Consider the following 18,449-nt stretch of genomic DNA (forward strand, 5'->3'; position numbering starts at 1 on the left):
TTGTTTTATTAATAGATTTGATTGAAGCAAAATTAATAGGTGTACTGGATATTTTGGATGAAGAAAATCGTCTTCCCCAGCCAAGCGACCAGCATTTTACTTCAGTTGTGCATCAAAAACACAAGGACCATTTCAGACTGTCTGTAGGTTTATTTTTGCTGTCTGTCTTGTTTTAATAAAACAGTTCTTGGAACAGTTGATAGTAACACTTCAATTTAATGAAAACCTTTCCGAAGAAATCTCATACCACACCAGTCTGCACAATCCATATTCTTTTGTTAAGGACAAGTTTGGTTATTAGGTTTGTTGAAAAGTTCACTGAAGGCTTAAGTCTTCCAGCAATTCTAATATCCTGCTGAAACTAAAGCCATATTCTTCACTTACATTTTAAGTTTGTTAAGATGTAATGTATGAAAAGGAAATAAAAACACATTTTAATTTAGATTATTTCATATCAGATGAGCTATTTTGTTGTTCCTTTCAAAAGTTGCTTGCTTTGGAGAATATCTGACTCACATGGAGTGTCTAGCTAGCACTTCAGAGATGAAAATAGGGAACACACAAGGAAAACCTTTTTGTTGTTGTTAATTCTTTAACATACAGCACTTTGTGGAAGAATAATGCAAATTATTGCAATGTATGTACGTGACTTCTGTTGAAATGCAAAAAAAAAAAAAAAAAAAAAAAAGGTTCCCTGCTGAAAAAATGCAGAGGGGGCCAAATAAAATTGTCATCCATTTGCCTTTTGTTAAGCTTCCACGTAATCTTCCTTAACTGGATTGCTGTGCAGTGAAACATTTTTGTTGGTATGTGTACAATCAACGAGGTAGTTGCCTTTTAAAATATACCATCTAAACCCATATTATAAGCTTCTATCTAATCCTATTCATGTGACAAGGCTATTCATCAGCTGTGGAATGAATGTTATAGAAATTGTTGATAAAAGGCAAAAAGAAAATCAACTAGCTGGTGTTAGCAATCCTGGTGACTTCTGTTTTGAATGTGAGGTATCTAAGGGTGTGAATGAGAATCAAAATAGGTTTTTGGAATATCTTAGTTTGAACGGGAGTGGCAGTGGTCATCACAATTGTAGTTCATGAAATGTCATTTTTAACACCTAGTGCTCCTGGCAGAATCATGGACGTTTTAAGAATAAACTTTTCCTCGTTCTCCAGTTTAATTCTTCTTTGTAATCCAACTTTTTAATTCCAGATTCCTAGAAAGTCTAAATTGGCTGTTCACAGAAATATCAGAGATGATGAAGGCTTTATTATCCGACATTTTGCAGGAGCAGTATGCTATGAGACGGTAATTTTACTTACGCGAAACTATTTTTGTTACGCTTTGTAGTACTTATAACTTTTAGTGTATATAGGTTAAATAACAAAATTTCCTTTCATCAGAAGAGAAATTCAAAAGTTGATATGTCTTAGCTTTGAAACTAATTTTGTGAGTATGTGACAGAATTGACAGTTTCTTTTAACTTCTCAGATTACAGACTGTTTTGGTGACATATTTTGTGTAAGAGTTTGTTATAAATCTATAGGTAATGGTGTCAATATTAAATATATTGATTCATAATCTACTGCAAATTTTACACCAACAGATGTTTGCATCTTGGGGAGAGGAATATATACTATGTGATATAAAAAAAAGTATTGTTTTTGCATTTCAGAAGCATGCTTGTCCTTGTATGCAATCGCTGTTTATGTTATATTAAAAATCACATTTTATACTTTTTGTTTTCCATTTCTACTGGCAATAGAATCATTCATGTAAGAATACTAAACACCTGAAATTGCTACCCTCAGAATACATTCCAGATTCTTGTACTTTTTTGACTATTCATCATACAAAAACATTGAAACAACTGAAGCTAATATCTAAAACCTAATTTTTTAAAAAATAAGAGTTTAGGGTAGACAAAAGATCCATAATGCTATGTTGTTCTGGTCTGTAACTCCAGTGTGTAAGAGGGAAGCTACTTCCAAAGATGTGTTTTTGTCATTTGAAAATGTGTACTTAAAGTACTTGTTCTTATTTACTTCAAAATACTCTAAGAATGATAATGATTGCTGTGCTGTTTTGAAGTAGGCACATTCTGTAGGTCATTTTACAAATAAGAAAATTGAAGTCTGTGTGTTACCTACCTGATTTTTCTGAGGTCACTCAGAGTCAATATCAAAATAATAAATAAAATCAGAACACATTTTTTCCAAGTGCCCTGTGTTTAACTGTGTATCTCATCATTGTATGTTAATAATATTTTAGAGTGTCTTCAGGAACAGAGGAGGCAGGTATGAGCACATAAGCTCTGCTGTCAGAGCTGATCAGATATGAGATAGCTTTGGTCCAGAAGCTGTGCTAATGGACTTTGACTTAATTTATCCCCTCCCTCGGAGGGACTGACTTAGCTTGGGCCTTAAAACTTTTGGACTATAGCTGCCTTGTACCTTACCTGTTACTTGTTTCTCTTTCTCACTGCACTTGTGGCAGTTATCACAATCTGATTTGTGAGGACGCTCCTCTGGCTGCATTCATATTCCAGTCTTGTGTTTTTGTAGTCCAAGGGAATTTCGGAGGCCTGTGTTTGTCCTCTGATTCTCATCACCATTAAATCCCTTTATGGGATATTTGGCAAATTCATATTTTCTTTGAATTAGTCTTGGCCTCTTCTGTTCATAAATATCAAAGTCACTATTAAAGTTGCACCAAAAGCTATTGAGAATTTTGTTAGTGTGAAATTGGAAACTACTGTCTTGATCTCTGAATTTCAGTGTAACGTATTGTTCTTAACTTCTAAAAGTTAGTGAGCCAATTTAAATAAACCAGAGAGGTAAGGTTTGTAGGAAGGGACAATATCTTTTATTAAATCAACTGTTCTTAAATAGTCAGTACTATTAAAATAACCATTTTTCATTTCATTTTCCAAACGTGTAGAGGCACCAATTAAAGTGTACATGTTAATTCCCGTTTCACAACAGATCTTAAGTAATATTACAAGCAGTGAAGAATTAAGCTTCTTAGAACTCCCAAGTGATGATGTGCTGAGTGCTGAAAATGGAAACAAGGAGGATAATCGTTGACAAAACCACAACTGATCTCTTAAAAGGCACTAAACCTTACCTTGGGTTTCATGATTCCAATATCCTTCAAATTTAAGAATATCTTTTCTCTCTGTCATTAGTGTTTTGTGTGTCCAGCTGAAAAGTTGTTTGAAATAATGTATGAATATTTACCCCACCTATTCTTGCTGATTTTTTAATTAAGTATATAACATTGTTTTCTTTAATTTTCTTTAAGACTTAAGTAACTGGAGCAGTGAAACAAATGTACTATTATTTTTTGGGTTGTCTTTTCAGATGCAATTTGTGGAAAAAAACAATGATGCTTTGCACATGTCCCTTGAATCTCTTATATGTGAATCCAAGGACAAGTTTGTTCGACAGCTATTTGAAACGAACACTAACAACAACAAGGATCCCAAACAAAAAGCTGGGAAACTTAGTTTCATCAGTGTGGGAAACAAATTCAAGGTAATGTAATATAGCAAGGAATCTTATGTTCTTGTAATATTTGCCACTTTTAAGTTACCTGAAATAAGTAAAACCTAAGGTTGGGAGAACTAGTGGTAACTTGAGATTCATACAAAGAAAATTTTGTTAAATAGGTGTTTTTTCTATTGACTTATAAGAAACCAGTATATTCAAGCTAAGTGCTATACGTTTCTGTCAAAAAGATGTTTCATAATAGTCCTTACAGAGATTATACAATAATTTTTAAGTCAGAATTTTGCAAAGCCACATGGAAGTCTTTATTCAAAGGGTTTAAAGTCTTGAGATCTAAATTTGAATTCTGTGGACTTTAAGGGCTTCTAAATGTGATTCTAAATGTGACAAAAGGTGTACTTCTACCTTAATTGTGCATTCTAGAAGACGTATCAATTGGCTACAGTTTGCCATTCTCAAAATTCGATACCTAACCTAACCACTGTTTTTCCTCTTCTGAAATACAAAGATAGTCATGGCTTTCACAGAAAGATGTTCATTGTGCTGAATGTTTCCTTTCTCGATACCTGAATCTGATGCTTCTCCTAATTTTCTCCTTTCTTCTGCTTGTTGTAAAGCTGACCTTCAAACCTTGTCTTCTCCAAATGTTTTCTGCATCCTTTTCTCATTCAGCAGTTTTATTTTAGCTGGACTATTCCAGCTCAGGATGGCTAGAAAGAGAACTGTAGGGGAGTTAAGAGATGAAAAGCAGGCACAACCATGGGCTGCAGGTAAATTTTTCAGTCTCGTGGATTTACCGTTTGTAGAGCTGCTGCAATTCCAGCAAGAGCTCTTCTCAACACATCTGGGCCAGATCCAATGAAGGATTTGTATGCCTTCAAGTCAAGTGCCACAACTCCTTTGGTATGCTACCTTACCTAGGGCACCTAAAACCCCACATCACGTTCCTAGCTAGACTCCTTACACAGTCCCTGGGGAAAGCAGGTATCTTAGACAATCCAAAAACCTTCTTGTAGAGTGGGGCACTGCCAATAGCAGAAGAGCGTTTCTGCATTTCTGCTCCATGTCAAGGTTGAATGCTGAATCAGGACTGCAAGATAAATTCCTTCTTGCATAATTGTGTCTTGTGGCTAGTGTTTAGAACTGTTCTCTAAAAACGCAGGGGCTGAAGAACAGGAAGGATATGGTAGCAGCACTTGCTTTTTGTATAGCAACAGTAATCTGCTTCAGGTCTATACTGTATTCAGTGTTTTATGTCTACTGTATTTCCCATAATGCCAAGTTATTGGTTAGTCTGACAAAGGGGATTCTCCTTATACCCTTCGGGAGATGGGTTGCTATGTAGCCAGAAATAAAATTTTGATGGGGCCAGGAAGAGTAGGAGACAGAGCCTGACTTGTAAGGTAGTGGTTTTGGTATTTAACTGGGAATTGGGCAGCCTGCTCTCTTGGGTTTTGCTCTGATGATTTTTTTCTCCTCCTTCTTATATAGTGGTTGTAGAATTAAACTGTAGCAATTGGTTTAATATAACATGCATGATCAGAAGGAAGACTGAAAAATTGAATTACATACAGATAAGCCATCTCCTGAGCAAACCCTGCAACCATGAGTCTGTTGTAGGTGAAGCTAGGTTCCGTTGTTTTTTGTAAGTGCATTTTCAAAATGGAACCAACTGTGGGATCTTTGAGATAGCTTCCACTTTCTTCCATCTGGGTTTTTAATTCCTCTTGGATTTAGCACCCCACATTAGTAGATGTGGACATGCAAATGATACCATTGTCCAAGGAGGGCTGAAGTGAAAAGGGAGGCGTTTTTTAAGTTAAGCAGCAATTGAGTGGGGAACTTTTTGGATTGCCTTTTGGACTTTGGTGTTCACCTCTGCACCTAGAACGTGAATAAAGTCCTCTTTGGATCTGGCCCATCAATCTATAATTCTTTCAATGTTTTCAAGTTTCATGGCATTTTGAATGTATGTGTTACTTCCAGTAATTCATTTAGTGTTACCTTCCCAGATACAACATGTGCTGCTGATGAACACTAATAGCCTTGAAAATTTAACTTCAGATGACATCAAAATAAGTTCTGTTTTCTTAGTAGAAATTTCATCTCTTTAAGAATAAGAATTCTTAGTGTGTCAGTATGTAAGTCAGTCTCATTCTTCTAATTACATCAATTATTAGATGATGTTGCAGGAACTTCTCTTTATGAAATCCTTCACACATCCCTTCCTTATAACTAATTAAAATTAATTCTCATAAATCAGTTGAGGAAATAATGATTAATTAGTTCATCAGATTACTCAAGAATCTTTGGGATGATTTTACCGTACTACAGTAATGATGGATTAAATTGTGATAATTCAAAGAGCAGTAGTTTTAGCAATATGTTTTATTCATATGATCATTTCATTAGTGAAATTTACCTGAGAATGGCTCTGGCTTATTTCTTGTCAAATCACAGAGTATAAGGAAGGGGTATTTTTCCTCTAGCAGAAATGTATTTTGTTGATGGGAATCAGGCTGTCCCTTCCAAAATTAAGCATTTCTAACTTAAGAAAATATAAAGATTATATTCAAGTAGAGATATAAAGTGTAAGTGAGAACTGAGCAGGAGGTTATTAGTGTTTGTCATGCCTCTTTGGCACTCCTCTCTTTCTAACTATATCCATGATAAGTTAAAAAAAACCCAAACCAATTTTATCCACTGGAAGGATGACTGGCAGCTGTAGGTGACGGGTATTGCCCATTCAAATCTAGTTTCTTGGATTCAAGGTAGTTGAAAGATCTGGTTAAAAAAAAAAATAGTCAAAAGTCAGATCCTTTCAATTTTGGTTCCAGTATAGAAAATGAGGAATATGTTAGGACATACAGAATTTTGTCTTACTTCAGTCTATATACTTAGTGCTTGCTAGTAAACTAGAAAGGCTGGCATGGCAGTAATCTATGTGGTAAAACAGGCACATCTGTAAAGTAAAAGTATAGCTGTTTTCCTGATGTGGTTCTGGAATATTTTAAGTCCCTACCAATTACGTTCAATAACAACTGTAACTCATTTTCCCTGATAGTCTTAAGATCTTGTAGACTTGACCCCAAAATAATCATAGGACTGTCGTCTTTTCTCATCATAGTATGTTTAAATCCAGCCTTAGTAAATGTGATTTTAAAATTATAGTCTGTTGTCATCAACAGAGAATTAAAAATTTGGAATTTTGGAATTAAAAATAGGTTATGCAGGTTCATTCACCTAAATGTTAAATTAGCTTCAAAAAAACCAAGAAAACCCTGAGCATATCTGTTTTCTGTGTTAATTATTTAACATACAAATATATGCTTGTTATAGATAAAATTTGGGCTTTCAGAAATTTTCACTGTTTGTTTTTTTTTTTTTAATTATTGCTGATCAGTCTCATTTTCTTTATAATTTTATTACATAGGCATTATTTCCTTTATCTTCCCAAATGGGCTTGCACCTTTTTTTTGATAACTATGTTGTAGTAACTAACTACTCCATACAGTATTGTTGTACAATTAAACACAAGCAATTTCCTCAGGACCATTCATGCACACTTGCATGAGTTTGTCTGTTAAAATTTGTGAATGTTTAATTTATCAATTCTGTCTGATTTACTAACAATAAACATGCATGCAGTAATGCTCTACCACTATTCTGTGTGTATATTTCTGTAGTTGTCATGGTAAGACTCTTGAAATATCTGTTTTCTTTTACAGACACAGTTAAATTTGCTTCTTGAGAAGCTTCACAGTACTGTAAGTATATATACAGATACAGGTTCATAATTTTCTGACATAAATCATAATCAATTATCTCAACAATATGTCTTACAATAAATGTGATAAGTAATTGCTTTAGAGTTTGCAGTTAGATGGCACTTTTGAAACGTCTTGCTGTGCCGGTGATGATTATTGAGTTACTTTAAGAAACACCCAACCACCTTTAAAAAATTTGTTGTAAAGTGAAAGTTACACAATTTGAGTAAACAACATGAAATCTGTCTGGGTTGCAATCTCCTTTTTTGTCACTTTTATTTTCCTCCATTCACTCGTTATCAATGATGACTAATTTGCAGAAGATTTAGAGATGTTATTTAGAAGTAAGGCAGATGATAATTTATTATTAATTACTGTTTTCAGATTCCATAAAGCCAGTAAAAATAAAATGATTCATTTCACTTTTGTGATAGGCTGTAAATACACAGATGGTCAAAGAACCCAGTTCCCCTAATGAGTATTTGCTAATTTAGCTGATGTAATTTGATAATTCGTGGAATTCTCCATGTAGTTCAACATACCCATGTTTTTTTAGAACTTGTAGTTATAGCAACACATTCTAGTTTCTTTTGACTGCATGTTCTGACCAGTTCTAGAGATGACGTTATGCTCTGTCAAAAAAAGAAAAAGGGGGAAAAACATGGGAAACAAATGGGACAGGTGCTGGAGTGTAGCCGACATCAAGATTTTACTCATGAGGCTGGTCTGAAAGAAAAATTATCTCTTTCACACAGAACACTCTGGAACTGAGACCCAGGCCAGTGAAAAAGTATGTGGCCAGGCTTGCTGTACTCTGAGTTTAGCTAACCCATGACTGAGGATGTATTGTTAATATAGAGCTCCCTTGGCAGGTGCTCTCTCACTCTCAGCTGAGAGATGGAAAGAGAGAGAAGACACTGCAAACCAGGAGTTATACTATGTTTTCTGAGTCCCAATTGTGTTTTAGTATATAAGGTAGGTTATCATTAGCAGCCACCTGTTACAGGAAAATCTGAATAATTGGATGGTGTTTTGCAAAAATGTCATCCTTAATGAATGTGAAATGATCAGAGAAAGCAATGGTCAAAATTGTAGAGATAGCACACATGGTGGCAAGAGAGGAGCAGACTGGAACAACATGGGGGAAGGGAGAGTAAAGCCATGAGCCAAAAGAAACTGTAAAAAGTAAAAGTTAGAAGAAAGGAAGGTCAAGTTCATCTGGCATGAATCCAGTGTCAGGAGGCTGGTAGCATGTTCACTGATGTGAACTCTGGAGAACTGAGGCATTTAGGTGATATGACTGTAGAAGATAATGAGGGTAGTAGAATCTAGACTGCTAAATCATAATTAGATTGTACTAATGTTAAGAAGAACAGTTGAGTGAAAAAAGCTGAGGATCCAATTAATAGCTTGAGCATTGAGATCAGTTACATCAAGACCAAGGCTAGAGTGCAAAACGGATACATGAGAGAAAAAGAATCTCAGCGTTTCTCTTTTAGAATACTATTATTTTGTATCTTTTTTTTTTCCCCCCCCTTCCCACCCATGATTCTTAAATGACTAACTGTTATTTCAGGAGGTTTAAAAATGTGTAGATTCTGCTAACTTCTTGTTTTGATAATAGGGGTCTAGCTTTATTCGCTGTATCAAACCTAATTTAAAGATGACAAATCACCATTTTGAAGGAGGACAGATCCTCTCTCAGCTTCAGTGTTCAGGTAATGTATACCTCTGATATTTTTCCCTTTCTTTATTACTTTGGGCATTATAGATTGACCTAAGTTTGAAATATGTGAGATGGAAGCAATATTTCCTTGTTTGAACTGTTGCTTTCTAGAAGGTAGCTTATTTATGCCTTACGAACAGTTATTTAGATTCTTAGTAACTTAGCTCTCGTTTTAGTCAACAGAACCCTAGAAATAATTCATCTGAACAGCCATGAGGTCTCTTCTTTGCAAGAAGAGTTGATGTAATTTCCGTCGACTGCTTTTACATTGATTATAATGAGAGTTCAGACACCAGGTGCATATGTAAGAAGCTATGTAACCATATATTGGTACATAAATTTAGATTTCCTGACTTGGTGCTGAATCTCATCTCTCTGTGTTGCCCACAATGTTAATAGGGCAGCAGTTCAGTCCAGAACAATAGAATTCCTTTAAATTACTGTGGCAATTGAAGTGTTAGAAACTCCTGTGTGCATTTAGAGGCAGTCAGTATTAGCTGAGATACCTAATAATTGAAACACACCTGTTTTCTTTGATTTTATAGATACTATGGTAGAGTTGAATCATCTTGTTTTACTTCTTCAAAATTTCTTTAAACACTGTTAATTTGATTTGGAGCTGAACTTCCAACAAAGGCACTTCAGCATAGTCTTTCCTGTTGCTTTATATACTAGAGATTGCGATGCTGCATTTTCATTATTCTTGAAATGCTAGGCGCTTTCCAATTTTACAGCTTTATTTTAAAGAATAAGTATTAGCAGTTTTGCTCATGCCTCACTGAACAATGGAAGGAACTGCTTGCTTGGGAATTAGAGTGCTAGTATTGTCATTCTTCGTAGGATGTTTGTTCATCAGAGTACTTCGATATTTATTTTTTTCTATTTTCTGTAATTTTTGTACTTTCAGTGGCTTGTGCTTATTTTTTTTCTCTTTTTGAAGTCAAGATACTTCCAGGTTCTGCAGCTGATGTTTTGACAAATCCACGTTTAACATGTCATGTTATCATCACAAAAGCTTAACAACTTTTCAGCAATTAGAATTCCATTAACATCATTAGCAGTAGGTTTCTTCAGGTTAACAGCATTCGGCATGTCAGAGAGGAAAAAATAACAAAAGAACGCCTCCCCTCCCCAGGCATCCCCCCAGTAATTGCAGTGTTTTACAGTAGTCTTACAAGCTCACTTTTCCATGTGCGCTTACTTTAGCAACAGCAAATGAAGCTTGATCTAGTAAAACAAAGTTATAATATGTAATGTTAAAAAAGGAAAATGTAATGCTATAAAGTCTTTTTTTGAAAAAGAAAGACTTAGTGTAAACAAATCAAATTTCCATTGAAAGCAAATATGCAAAAGATTAAGTTTAAAGATGGTAACCAGAAGTTAAAGGCTGACTTAGAAACTTATATGCAAAATCTGTTGATAGGGTTATGTAAAGTAGCAGGCAAAACCTGGTATGGCCTATGCTGTGCTGCTTGAAATAATTTGAACCTTTTACTGACTTTGTGTTTGTGCTTTACTGATGTCCTAGTTGCAGCCAAAATGTAGTGACAGTATTTGGGACATTAAAATTACATCTTAGCAGCTTATACCTACTACTGCAAGTACACGAAATGTTCTAGCAGTACGAATGTATTTGACACTGCATCTGTACCACATCTCACAAATATCAGTGACATGATGAAAAGAAAAGCCTGGCCGGGCATTGGTTGTTGGTTTTTTTTGTTGTTGTTTTTCTTTTTTCTTTAAAAATGAAAATGTCAAGTCTGCTAAAAAGAAAAAAATATTTAGAAGAAATATTAGAAAAAAATCCTCTGCATGATTGGGTGTTGCTTACCTCTCAAATAGGGAGCGACTTATATGCACTCTTCTCATCTGTTCAGCATTAACTTTTTTTGTGAATGATCACATGATCAAGAAATGTTAGAGGCTGGATCAAGTCCCAGACAAACTTTGTAGTTTAGTCTCTGAACCATTTTGTTGAGGCTTATGTCATAAACTACTGGTTATCATAAAAATTACTGCTTCCATTTGCATTTTACTCATACCAACTTTTGTGCATGTGTTTCTATGAATCTAGGAATGGTGTCTGTTTTGGATTTGATGCAAGGTGGGTTCCCTTCACGAGCTTCATTTCATGAACTATATAATATGTACAAGAAATACTTGCCTGAAAAATTGGCTCGACTGGATCCTAGGCTCTTTTGCAAGGTAAGAAATAAATTAATTCTTCTTCTTTATCATCCAGGACAGAAAATGTATTGGGGGGGGGGGGGCTGTTTTTTTAACTTTTTTTTTTTTTTAAAGAGGCAGAATATAATCCTAACTTTTCTGTGTTTCAGGCACTATTTAAAGCCTTGGGACTGAATGAAAATGATTACAAATTTGGGTTAACCAAAGTGTTTTTTAGACCTGGCAAGGTAATGTTTCTCTTGGAGTTCATGAATGTGAATCTTAGAATAATTTCTATTGGAAGGGACCTCTGAAGGTGACATTGTTCAACACATTGCTAAAAGTGTGACCAACTTAAAGAAGGTTGCCCAGGGTTTTTTTGTAAATACTGTTAATTTTCTGTGGAAAAAAAAATATATAACTGATATAATTGGTTTCATAGTCTTGTTGCTAATGCTGCTGTATTCCTTATGCAGTGTTTGTATTCCCAGATGTTCTACCAGTCACTTAAGACTTTTTTGACTATTAAAAAGAGCAAGTCAGAGCAAAGGAAAAATATTTTCTAGTAAAATCTATTTATAGCTGACGTCTCTTTCTGTGATTCTGAGCATTGCTGCTGCTATGTAGAGAAAGGAGATGAAGTAGGGAGCTGTTGTGACTAGAAAGGGAAATTATTATAGTCCCAGAAGAATGTTCTTACTGTCATAATTACCGAAAAGTAGAAGTGCAGGATTTTCAAAAAAGGTTGCCTTTAGTTGGACTCTTATACAAAGCTTAAAAATTGAGAAGTGCTTTTGGGGCTTTATTTTTTCCCAGATACAAAATTAGAGGTGTCTTGAAGTTGGGGAAGGCCAGAGTAAGTGTTCAGGATGTAGAGAAACAATTAATTTTTAAAAATTTTGGCAATAAATATTTTCAGTGATTAATACATGGTTGGATGATTAAAAATGCTAAGTGTTGCACATCAATTAAACAAACAAACAAAAAACCCCAGTAGTCATTTCTGTTATCATTAAAGAATAAAGTGATGCCACACATACCTGCTCACTTGACTTAATTGAAAGATGATATAATGATGACGTACAGTTTACATTAAAAATATTTAACCTTTTTAACTCAACGAGCTCTTAAATAATAATGTCTAACACTCTCTGTTCTCATTGGTAAAACTTTTTTTTTTTTCAATTTAGTTTGCAGAGTTTGATCAGATAATGAAGTCTGATCCAGATCACTTAGCAGAGCTAGTTAAACGAGTGAATCGCTGGCTTATCTGCAGTCGTTGGAAAAAAGTTCAATGGTGTTCTCTCTCAGTGATTAAATGTATGTATTTTACGTTTTATTAAATAAAAATGTTTGTTAAAAATATAGCAAAGCAATTATCACTTTGAAATGTGGCTATGGACATGTATAGCAGATGGTTATATACTAAAGTCTGAGTAACTGCTTTCAAGGATGGTGAGATTTTTTTTTTTTAATGCTTTATGTTAGGTACATATAGGGGGGCTTAGAGCAGAGGTTTTTAAAAGTGGGGCATAAAGCCCACCACCATTCTCCTGTGTCCAGTCTGCTTGGGTACTTACTGAAGCCTGGGTAAAGACCTGCACAGAAATAACTATCTATCACAGGTCTTGCGGAGAAGAGACTTCTACATCAGCAGGAAAGAACAGTAGTTAACTCTCAGCTGACAACATGGAGTTATTTAGTTCTGGGAAATGCCTGCACAGAGGTTGTCATCTCTGGACAGAAAGTGTGTGTTTGAAAGCACTGACATGAATTACGAGGCAAACATCACTCCAGCAATTACTGCTCATCAGCAAATAAGTGCCTAGGACTAATGACAGTGTGGCACTATTGGGAGCATGCACGTGCTTACTTCTTTCTGTTTGTTTTGGGTTAGAGCCTCTATGCCTGTCTCAGGATTGTGAATTCTGTTGTCTGCTGTGTCTTAAGTATTGTGGTTCCAGTATAGACCTAGCTCTCAACCACATGTAGTCTACATACAGTTTTGAGCCATCAAGTGTGGTGTGAGTAATACAGGAGTTGTGTTAAACTGTATAAACCATTGAGACTCAGTATCTTCTGTGTGTTTACAGTGAAAAATAAGATAAAATATCGAGCCAGTGCCTGCATTAAAATACAAAAGACTATTCGTATGTGGCTTTGCAAGAGAAAGCACAAACCACGGTAAGAGGATATTCCTTGGTTGAAGAAAATGGATTTTTAATAATATTTTCTTGTGAATGTAGAGAGGAGATTTACTATGCTTAACTAAATATATCTGAAGTCATAGAATGATGCTAAGTACGACTGAAAGAGACTTTGAGAGGTGCCGTGTTCCTCCTCTCTTTTCCAAGGATGAATAGACTAAATCTGAACTTTTCCTGAGAGATGTTTGTTTAGCTCTTTGTTCATAAAATCCTTCAGTGACAGCCTAGTTATTAGAAATCCTTAGTTAAGTCTCTCTAAATGAAATTTAAGCTAATTCATTTTTGTCCTTTACCCATTCACACCTTCCTTTATAGCCCCCCCCCCCCCTTCTTTTTTATCTTAAAAATAATTGTGTGTTCTGTCTGTCTTGTCTCCTCTTGAAATTAAGTAATTCCATTAGCTTTAATCTGACTGCCTGGAATACTGATGGAAAAAACACTTAGATCATTAAGCTCTGCTGACACCTTTTTGCTCTTTGATAGAGATCCAACTCTGTTCTTTAATAACAGGGTTCTTATAAAATGTTTTCTTTTACATCGTTTGATAGTTATGTTTCATTTTGTACCTTGGCATTTCTGACCATGTCCCTATATTTTTAAGCTGTTCTGTACTCATCTTTAGTGATTTGATTTAGTTTCTACTTTTTGTGTGTTGTTTTCCTGAATCCCAGTTCAGTGATTTATTTCTAGGAAGACTGTCTCTGCAGAGTTGTAACTTGTATGTGTAGCCTTCAGTATTGGTTCTTTAAAAAGCTCCAAGTTTTCCTGAACTCTTCTTTTCCCCAGGCTCTTTTTTTTTTTTTTTTTTTTCCTGTGGGGTCTAATGACTGGGTTCCCTGCTGTGTAGTTAAGTTTTATCTGATTCAGTCCCATTTATTGCTCTTTGAGTAAGGGGCGCAACTCAACCTTTATCTACTCCAGTCAAAATCTTCTAGTGAGTACTAATGATTTGTTACTGAAAAAAACCCCAAACCCCACATTAATTCCCAAAATAAAAATGCATTTTTCCATTTTGAGTTACCACTGGCTAATCAGTTTTAATTACTGTTTGCAAAAGGCTCCATTGCTTAGTTACTTCATGTGATAATGTTTGAATTTCAAAAAAAGAGGGTGAATTTTATCAAAAGGTATAACTTGTCTCCTCTGTCTGCCTCTTTAATGGGAGTGATTAGTGATAGTCTTAAAAATATCACCTTGTAAAAACATCTCAAGATACAAATACACTGTCTTACCTTCATAGCATTGATGGCCTGATAAAAGTGCGTACGCTGAAGAAGAGACTTGATAAATTTAATGAAGTAGTAAGTGCTCTGAAGGAGGGGAAGGCAGAGACAAGCAAGCAGGTCAAGGAGCTGGAGTATTCTATTGATGCTTCAATGACCAAAATTAAGGTAGGATAATAATCAGAGAAATAGTTTCTTATTACTGGAATCTTTAAAAAACTTAATCTAAAGTAGAAGGCCAATGTATTTTTCTTAATAGAAAAGACATTTTAATATAGCGGTCTTAATTTTCAGAGGCACTGGGTAAATCCTGTTTAAAATTATTTGTGAATGTAACTGAAGTGAATCCTGAAACTGGGTGCATACATCTAGACTTTGGTATTATTATCTGTGTTTCAAAATTGGCACTGGAGAATTTAAAGCAAGAATGCATGTTGATATTGTGAGACAAGTGGTGTTAATAATTTGCTTGTTGCTTTTATTATTGGAATAATGCAAAATTAGCAATATTTTAAATTAATCAGGGCTGAAAGGTATAAGCATTTATCACAGAGTGAAGAGATTTATATTCCAGTTGCAAGTTTTTTTCCAGACTTGGTGGTAAAGAGAATTCAGCTTACTGATTATGCTTCAGGGACTGTAGTTCTCCGTTTCTTACCACAAGAGCACACAGACACAATGAAAGCACACCGGGATTTATTAATGTTAGAAAAAATTTGATGTGTTGAATTTTTGTTTCATGCAATGTTATAGCTTTCTTAGTGTAAGATTTTTCTATTTAAAATCACAGTTGAAAAGATGAGTTAACCTGTCAGCTTATGGTTCTCCTTTCTAATAAAGATAAGATACATGATACACCCTCAGAAAAGGTCAGCAAACACCCTGTATTGCAGTTTTATTAGTATACATCAATGTGAATTGTAAAAAGAAATTAAATTGTAGCTATCGATGAGGTTTGAAAACATATGTAGCAAAGGCTATTGTTTTTAACTATTTTCAACCTGTTATTTCCTACTAATTCCTACTTTTTTAAAAAAGTTAGTCGCAGCATGGTCCAATATTTTTTCTGAGCACTAGCACACATAGGAAGAGAAACTATTCTGTGCTATGACATAAAAGGCAGAGCTGTAAATAATTACCATAGAAGCTAAGAACACAACACAAAATGCACATAGGAGGTCCTTAGTTTTCATCTCAGCATGGTAAGAATTAATTTCTGTTGCTTAAAACTGCAAGGTTAAAAAACAAAGGCATGTTTTAAAGGGAAGTCATGTTTCATTTCAGTGATAAAATGGAGATTACTTTGTATGGTTTTATAGGAGAGAGGAGAGTAATGGATCCCCAGGATTTTAGGAAGGAAGGGAATGATGTGTTCAAGCTCCTCCCCCACCCTGAAGCGTATATATAATTTAATTATACTGCTCAATGCTCTAATTTCACTTAATATTTTTTCAATATACATTTTTTAAAAGTGAAGTACAAAGGTAAAGGAATATAATTCCCTCTTATTATTTAATTTTGCAGACCACTATAATGACTAGGGAACAGATACAGAACGAATATGACGCTCTAGTTAGAAGCTCAGAGCAGCTTCTGAGTGCACTGCAAAAGAAGAAACAGCAAGAGGAGGAAGCAGAGAGGCTAAGACGCATCCAGGAGGAAATGGAAAAAGAAAGAAAGAGACGTGAAGAGGAAGAACAACAACGAAGAAAGGAAGAAGAAGAAAGACGTCTGTGAGTCTTGAATAAGTTGCTGGTTATAGAATGAGAAAAAAATAGGAAAGGCACTTTAATGAGTTTGGTTTTAATACTCCTATGCTTAAAGAGAGTCGCTTGGATTGTGCTCCTGGTGCGCCCTGCAGTGTTAAAACATTTCCTTTCCTAGTGATTGACAAAGTTAAGTGTAGTCAGAATAGAATATGGAAGAAATTATATGATGCAGCTGGAAATACAGATAGACTTTGAAAGTTTCTTGACTTTACATGTAGTGTCCTGTCATCAGGACTGTGCTGACTTCTGGGTTACCATGCAATTTTATGGAAGATTCTTTCATATCTCTTGTTCATTTGCGTCGTAATAACATGTTTTCATTTCCTCCTCCTCTTTTGTAACAGGAAATCTGAGATTGAGGCAAAGAGAAAACAGGAAGAGGAAGAGAGGAAAAAGAGGGAAGAGGAAGAAAAGCGTATTCAGGTAATGTTTGAGCTGTGTGGGGGTTTTGGTTTGCTTGGTTTTGTTGTTGCTGGGGTTTTTTGGATTTTTTTTTTTTTTTTTAAATCTTTTTCACAGCTTAGGTTCTCCACTGAGTCTAATGGCTTCATTTTATAAATGTGTGTCTCAAAGTCATTCAGCAGTGTTGCTTTAGTAGTAAATGTAGGCGAAAATCATGATTAGGGCATTCCAAGACAGATCACCTATTCCTAGTCCACATGCAAGTTCAGGTCTTCTGACTAGAGGTGCATTTGTTTTTTAAGGATTTCTAAAGTTATTTTAAAGTTATAAATACACAACACTGGAGAATCCTAGTTTAGCCTTTAAAGTTTTTGCAGATGTTCCATGTCAGGCCTAAGTTTGGCACTCTTTTACTAGAAGTCATATCTGGGCTGAGGCTGTGTCATGTACCAGCTTAACTGTAAACACTTTCAGAATATTGGTAATAATGAGAGGATACAGGACTGTCTCAGTAGCCCCTTTGACTACATTCATGTAGAATAAATACATGCAGTTCAAACCCTGCTCTTCAACCCCTCCCCCTTGATTCCTGACACTTCTTACTTACCCCATCATGAACTCTTACTCTGGGGTGTGTTTGGCCCCTAAACCCTTGTTTTCCTCTTGTCTTGGAGATTGTCTGTGTGACCTGGGAGAGCAGTGTCAGAGAGAAAAAGCCTTTCTGTAGGGGCAGTTGTAGCAAGCACAAGGCAGTGGTCACTGATGTTTACAGATTCTTTTAAGCCCTGTCCATGATTAATCAGAAGCAGAATTTTTCTCCTATATCTTGTTATTCCTGGAGTTAGCCTAGCACTGCCTATCCTCCTTGCTTCTGCATACTCTTTTCTATCACCCTACCCTCGTTCCTGATAAACAAGTCTCTGGAACTAACAGAGAAATTATAGCCTAACCGATGAAAAATGAATCTTTCCTGTATTACTGGGTCTCTCACCTGTATCAGAATAATAAGCACTACCAGCTTGCTGGAGCTAAAAATAAAAAGAGTAAGCTGCTATTTGGCTAGTCTCTAAATCATTGCTTGGAGACTATTGCAGATGTGCCTAGTGTTTTGTTAGAAATTCATAGGATAAGTTTCCATTCAGGGACAGTTTAAATGGATTAAACTTTGTCCACTGAGGAAGCAAGATGGACTGTTGCAAGAAGGTTTAAAAACTTGGTCTGCCAGCACTATGAGCATCTCTAGGGATTGTCTATGTTTCTTTGTTTCTGAGATGTGGATATCTGCAATGCAGAATGTAATTTACACTCATACTTAGAAACGCTGTGTTTGGATACAAAGCAGATACGTAATCCAGTAGGGTATTTCTTTTTTCTACATGCAGTTAATTACTTATCTCTCCTTCTGGTGGTTGTTACTATCAGCTAATCTAAAATGGGATTCATAGGGTAAAGTCACTGTTCTTACTACACTGGTTTAGTGGTGCAAATTCATGATGATGAGTGGGAAGTGACTTTGTCTCCTTCGACGACTTTTGGGCACCAAGAAGGGCATTGCTAAGACTTGGCATGTATGACTTTCAGAATTATGATTTAGTTGGTCGCATTTTACTTACTCTGTGTGCAAGACCCTTTAGTTTTGCTCTGAAGTGGCAGTATATCTGGATTGTTTCTGCATTG

At 35.4% G+C, this 18,449-nt stretch overlaps 1 protein-coding gene across 5 annotated transcripts in view; it reads left to right on the forward strand.

Annotated features, from left to right (window-relative positions):
- Positions 1–18,449, forward strand: part of MYO6 (myosin VI) — a 116,681-nt gene that overhangs the window by 77,608 nt on the left and 20,624 nt on the right. For all 5 annotated transcript variants that reach the window (XM_072855326.1, XM_072855328.1, XM_072855323.1 and 2 more), the window contains 12 exons: positions 16–143; positions 1,213–1,308; positions 3,363–3,536; positions 7,238–7,276; positions 8,901–8,994; positions 11,080–11,210; positions 11,342–11,419; positions 12,362–12,491; positions 13,265–13,355; positions 14,619–14,769; positions 16,126–16,334; positions 16,715–16,793. In XM_072855326.1, coding sequence (XP_072711427.1) covers positions 16–143; positions 1,213–1,308; positions 3,363–3,536; positions 7,238–7,276; positions 8,901–8,994; positions 11,080–11,210; positions 11,342–11,419; positions 12,362–12,491; positions 13,265–13,355; positions 14,619–14,769; positions 16,126–16,334; positions 16,715–16,793 — 1,400 coding nt within the window. The remainder of the gene's footprint in view (positions 1–15; positions 144–1,212; positions 1,309–3,362; positions 3,537–7,237; positions 7,277–8,900; positions 8,995–11,079; positions 11,211–11,341; positions 11,420–12,361; positions 12,492–13,264; positions 13,356–14,618; positions 14,770–16,125; positions 16,335–16,714; positions 16,794–18,449) is intronic.

The sequence above is a fragment of the Ciconia boyciana genome, chromosome 3, assembly GCF_034638445.1.
Source record: "Ciconia boyciana chromosome 3, ASM3463844v1, whole genome shotgun sequence".
NCBI lineage: Eukaryota > Metazoa > Chordata > Aves > Ciconiiformes > Ciconiidae > Ciconia > Ciconia boyciana.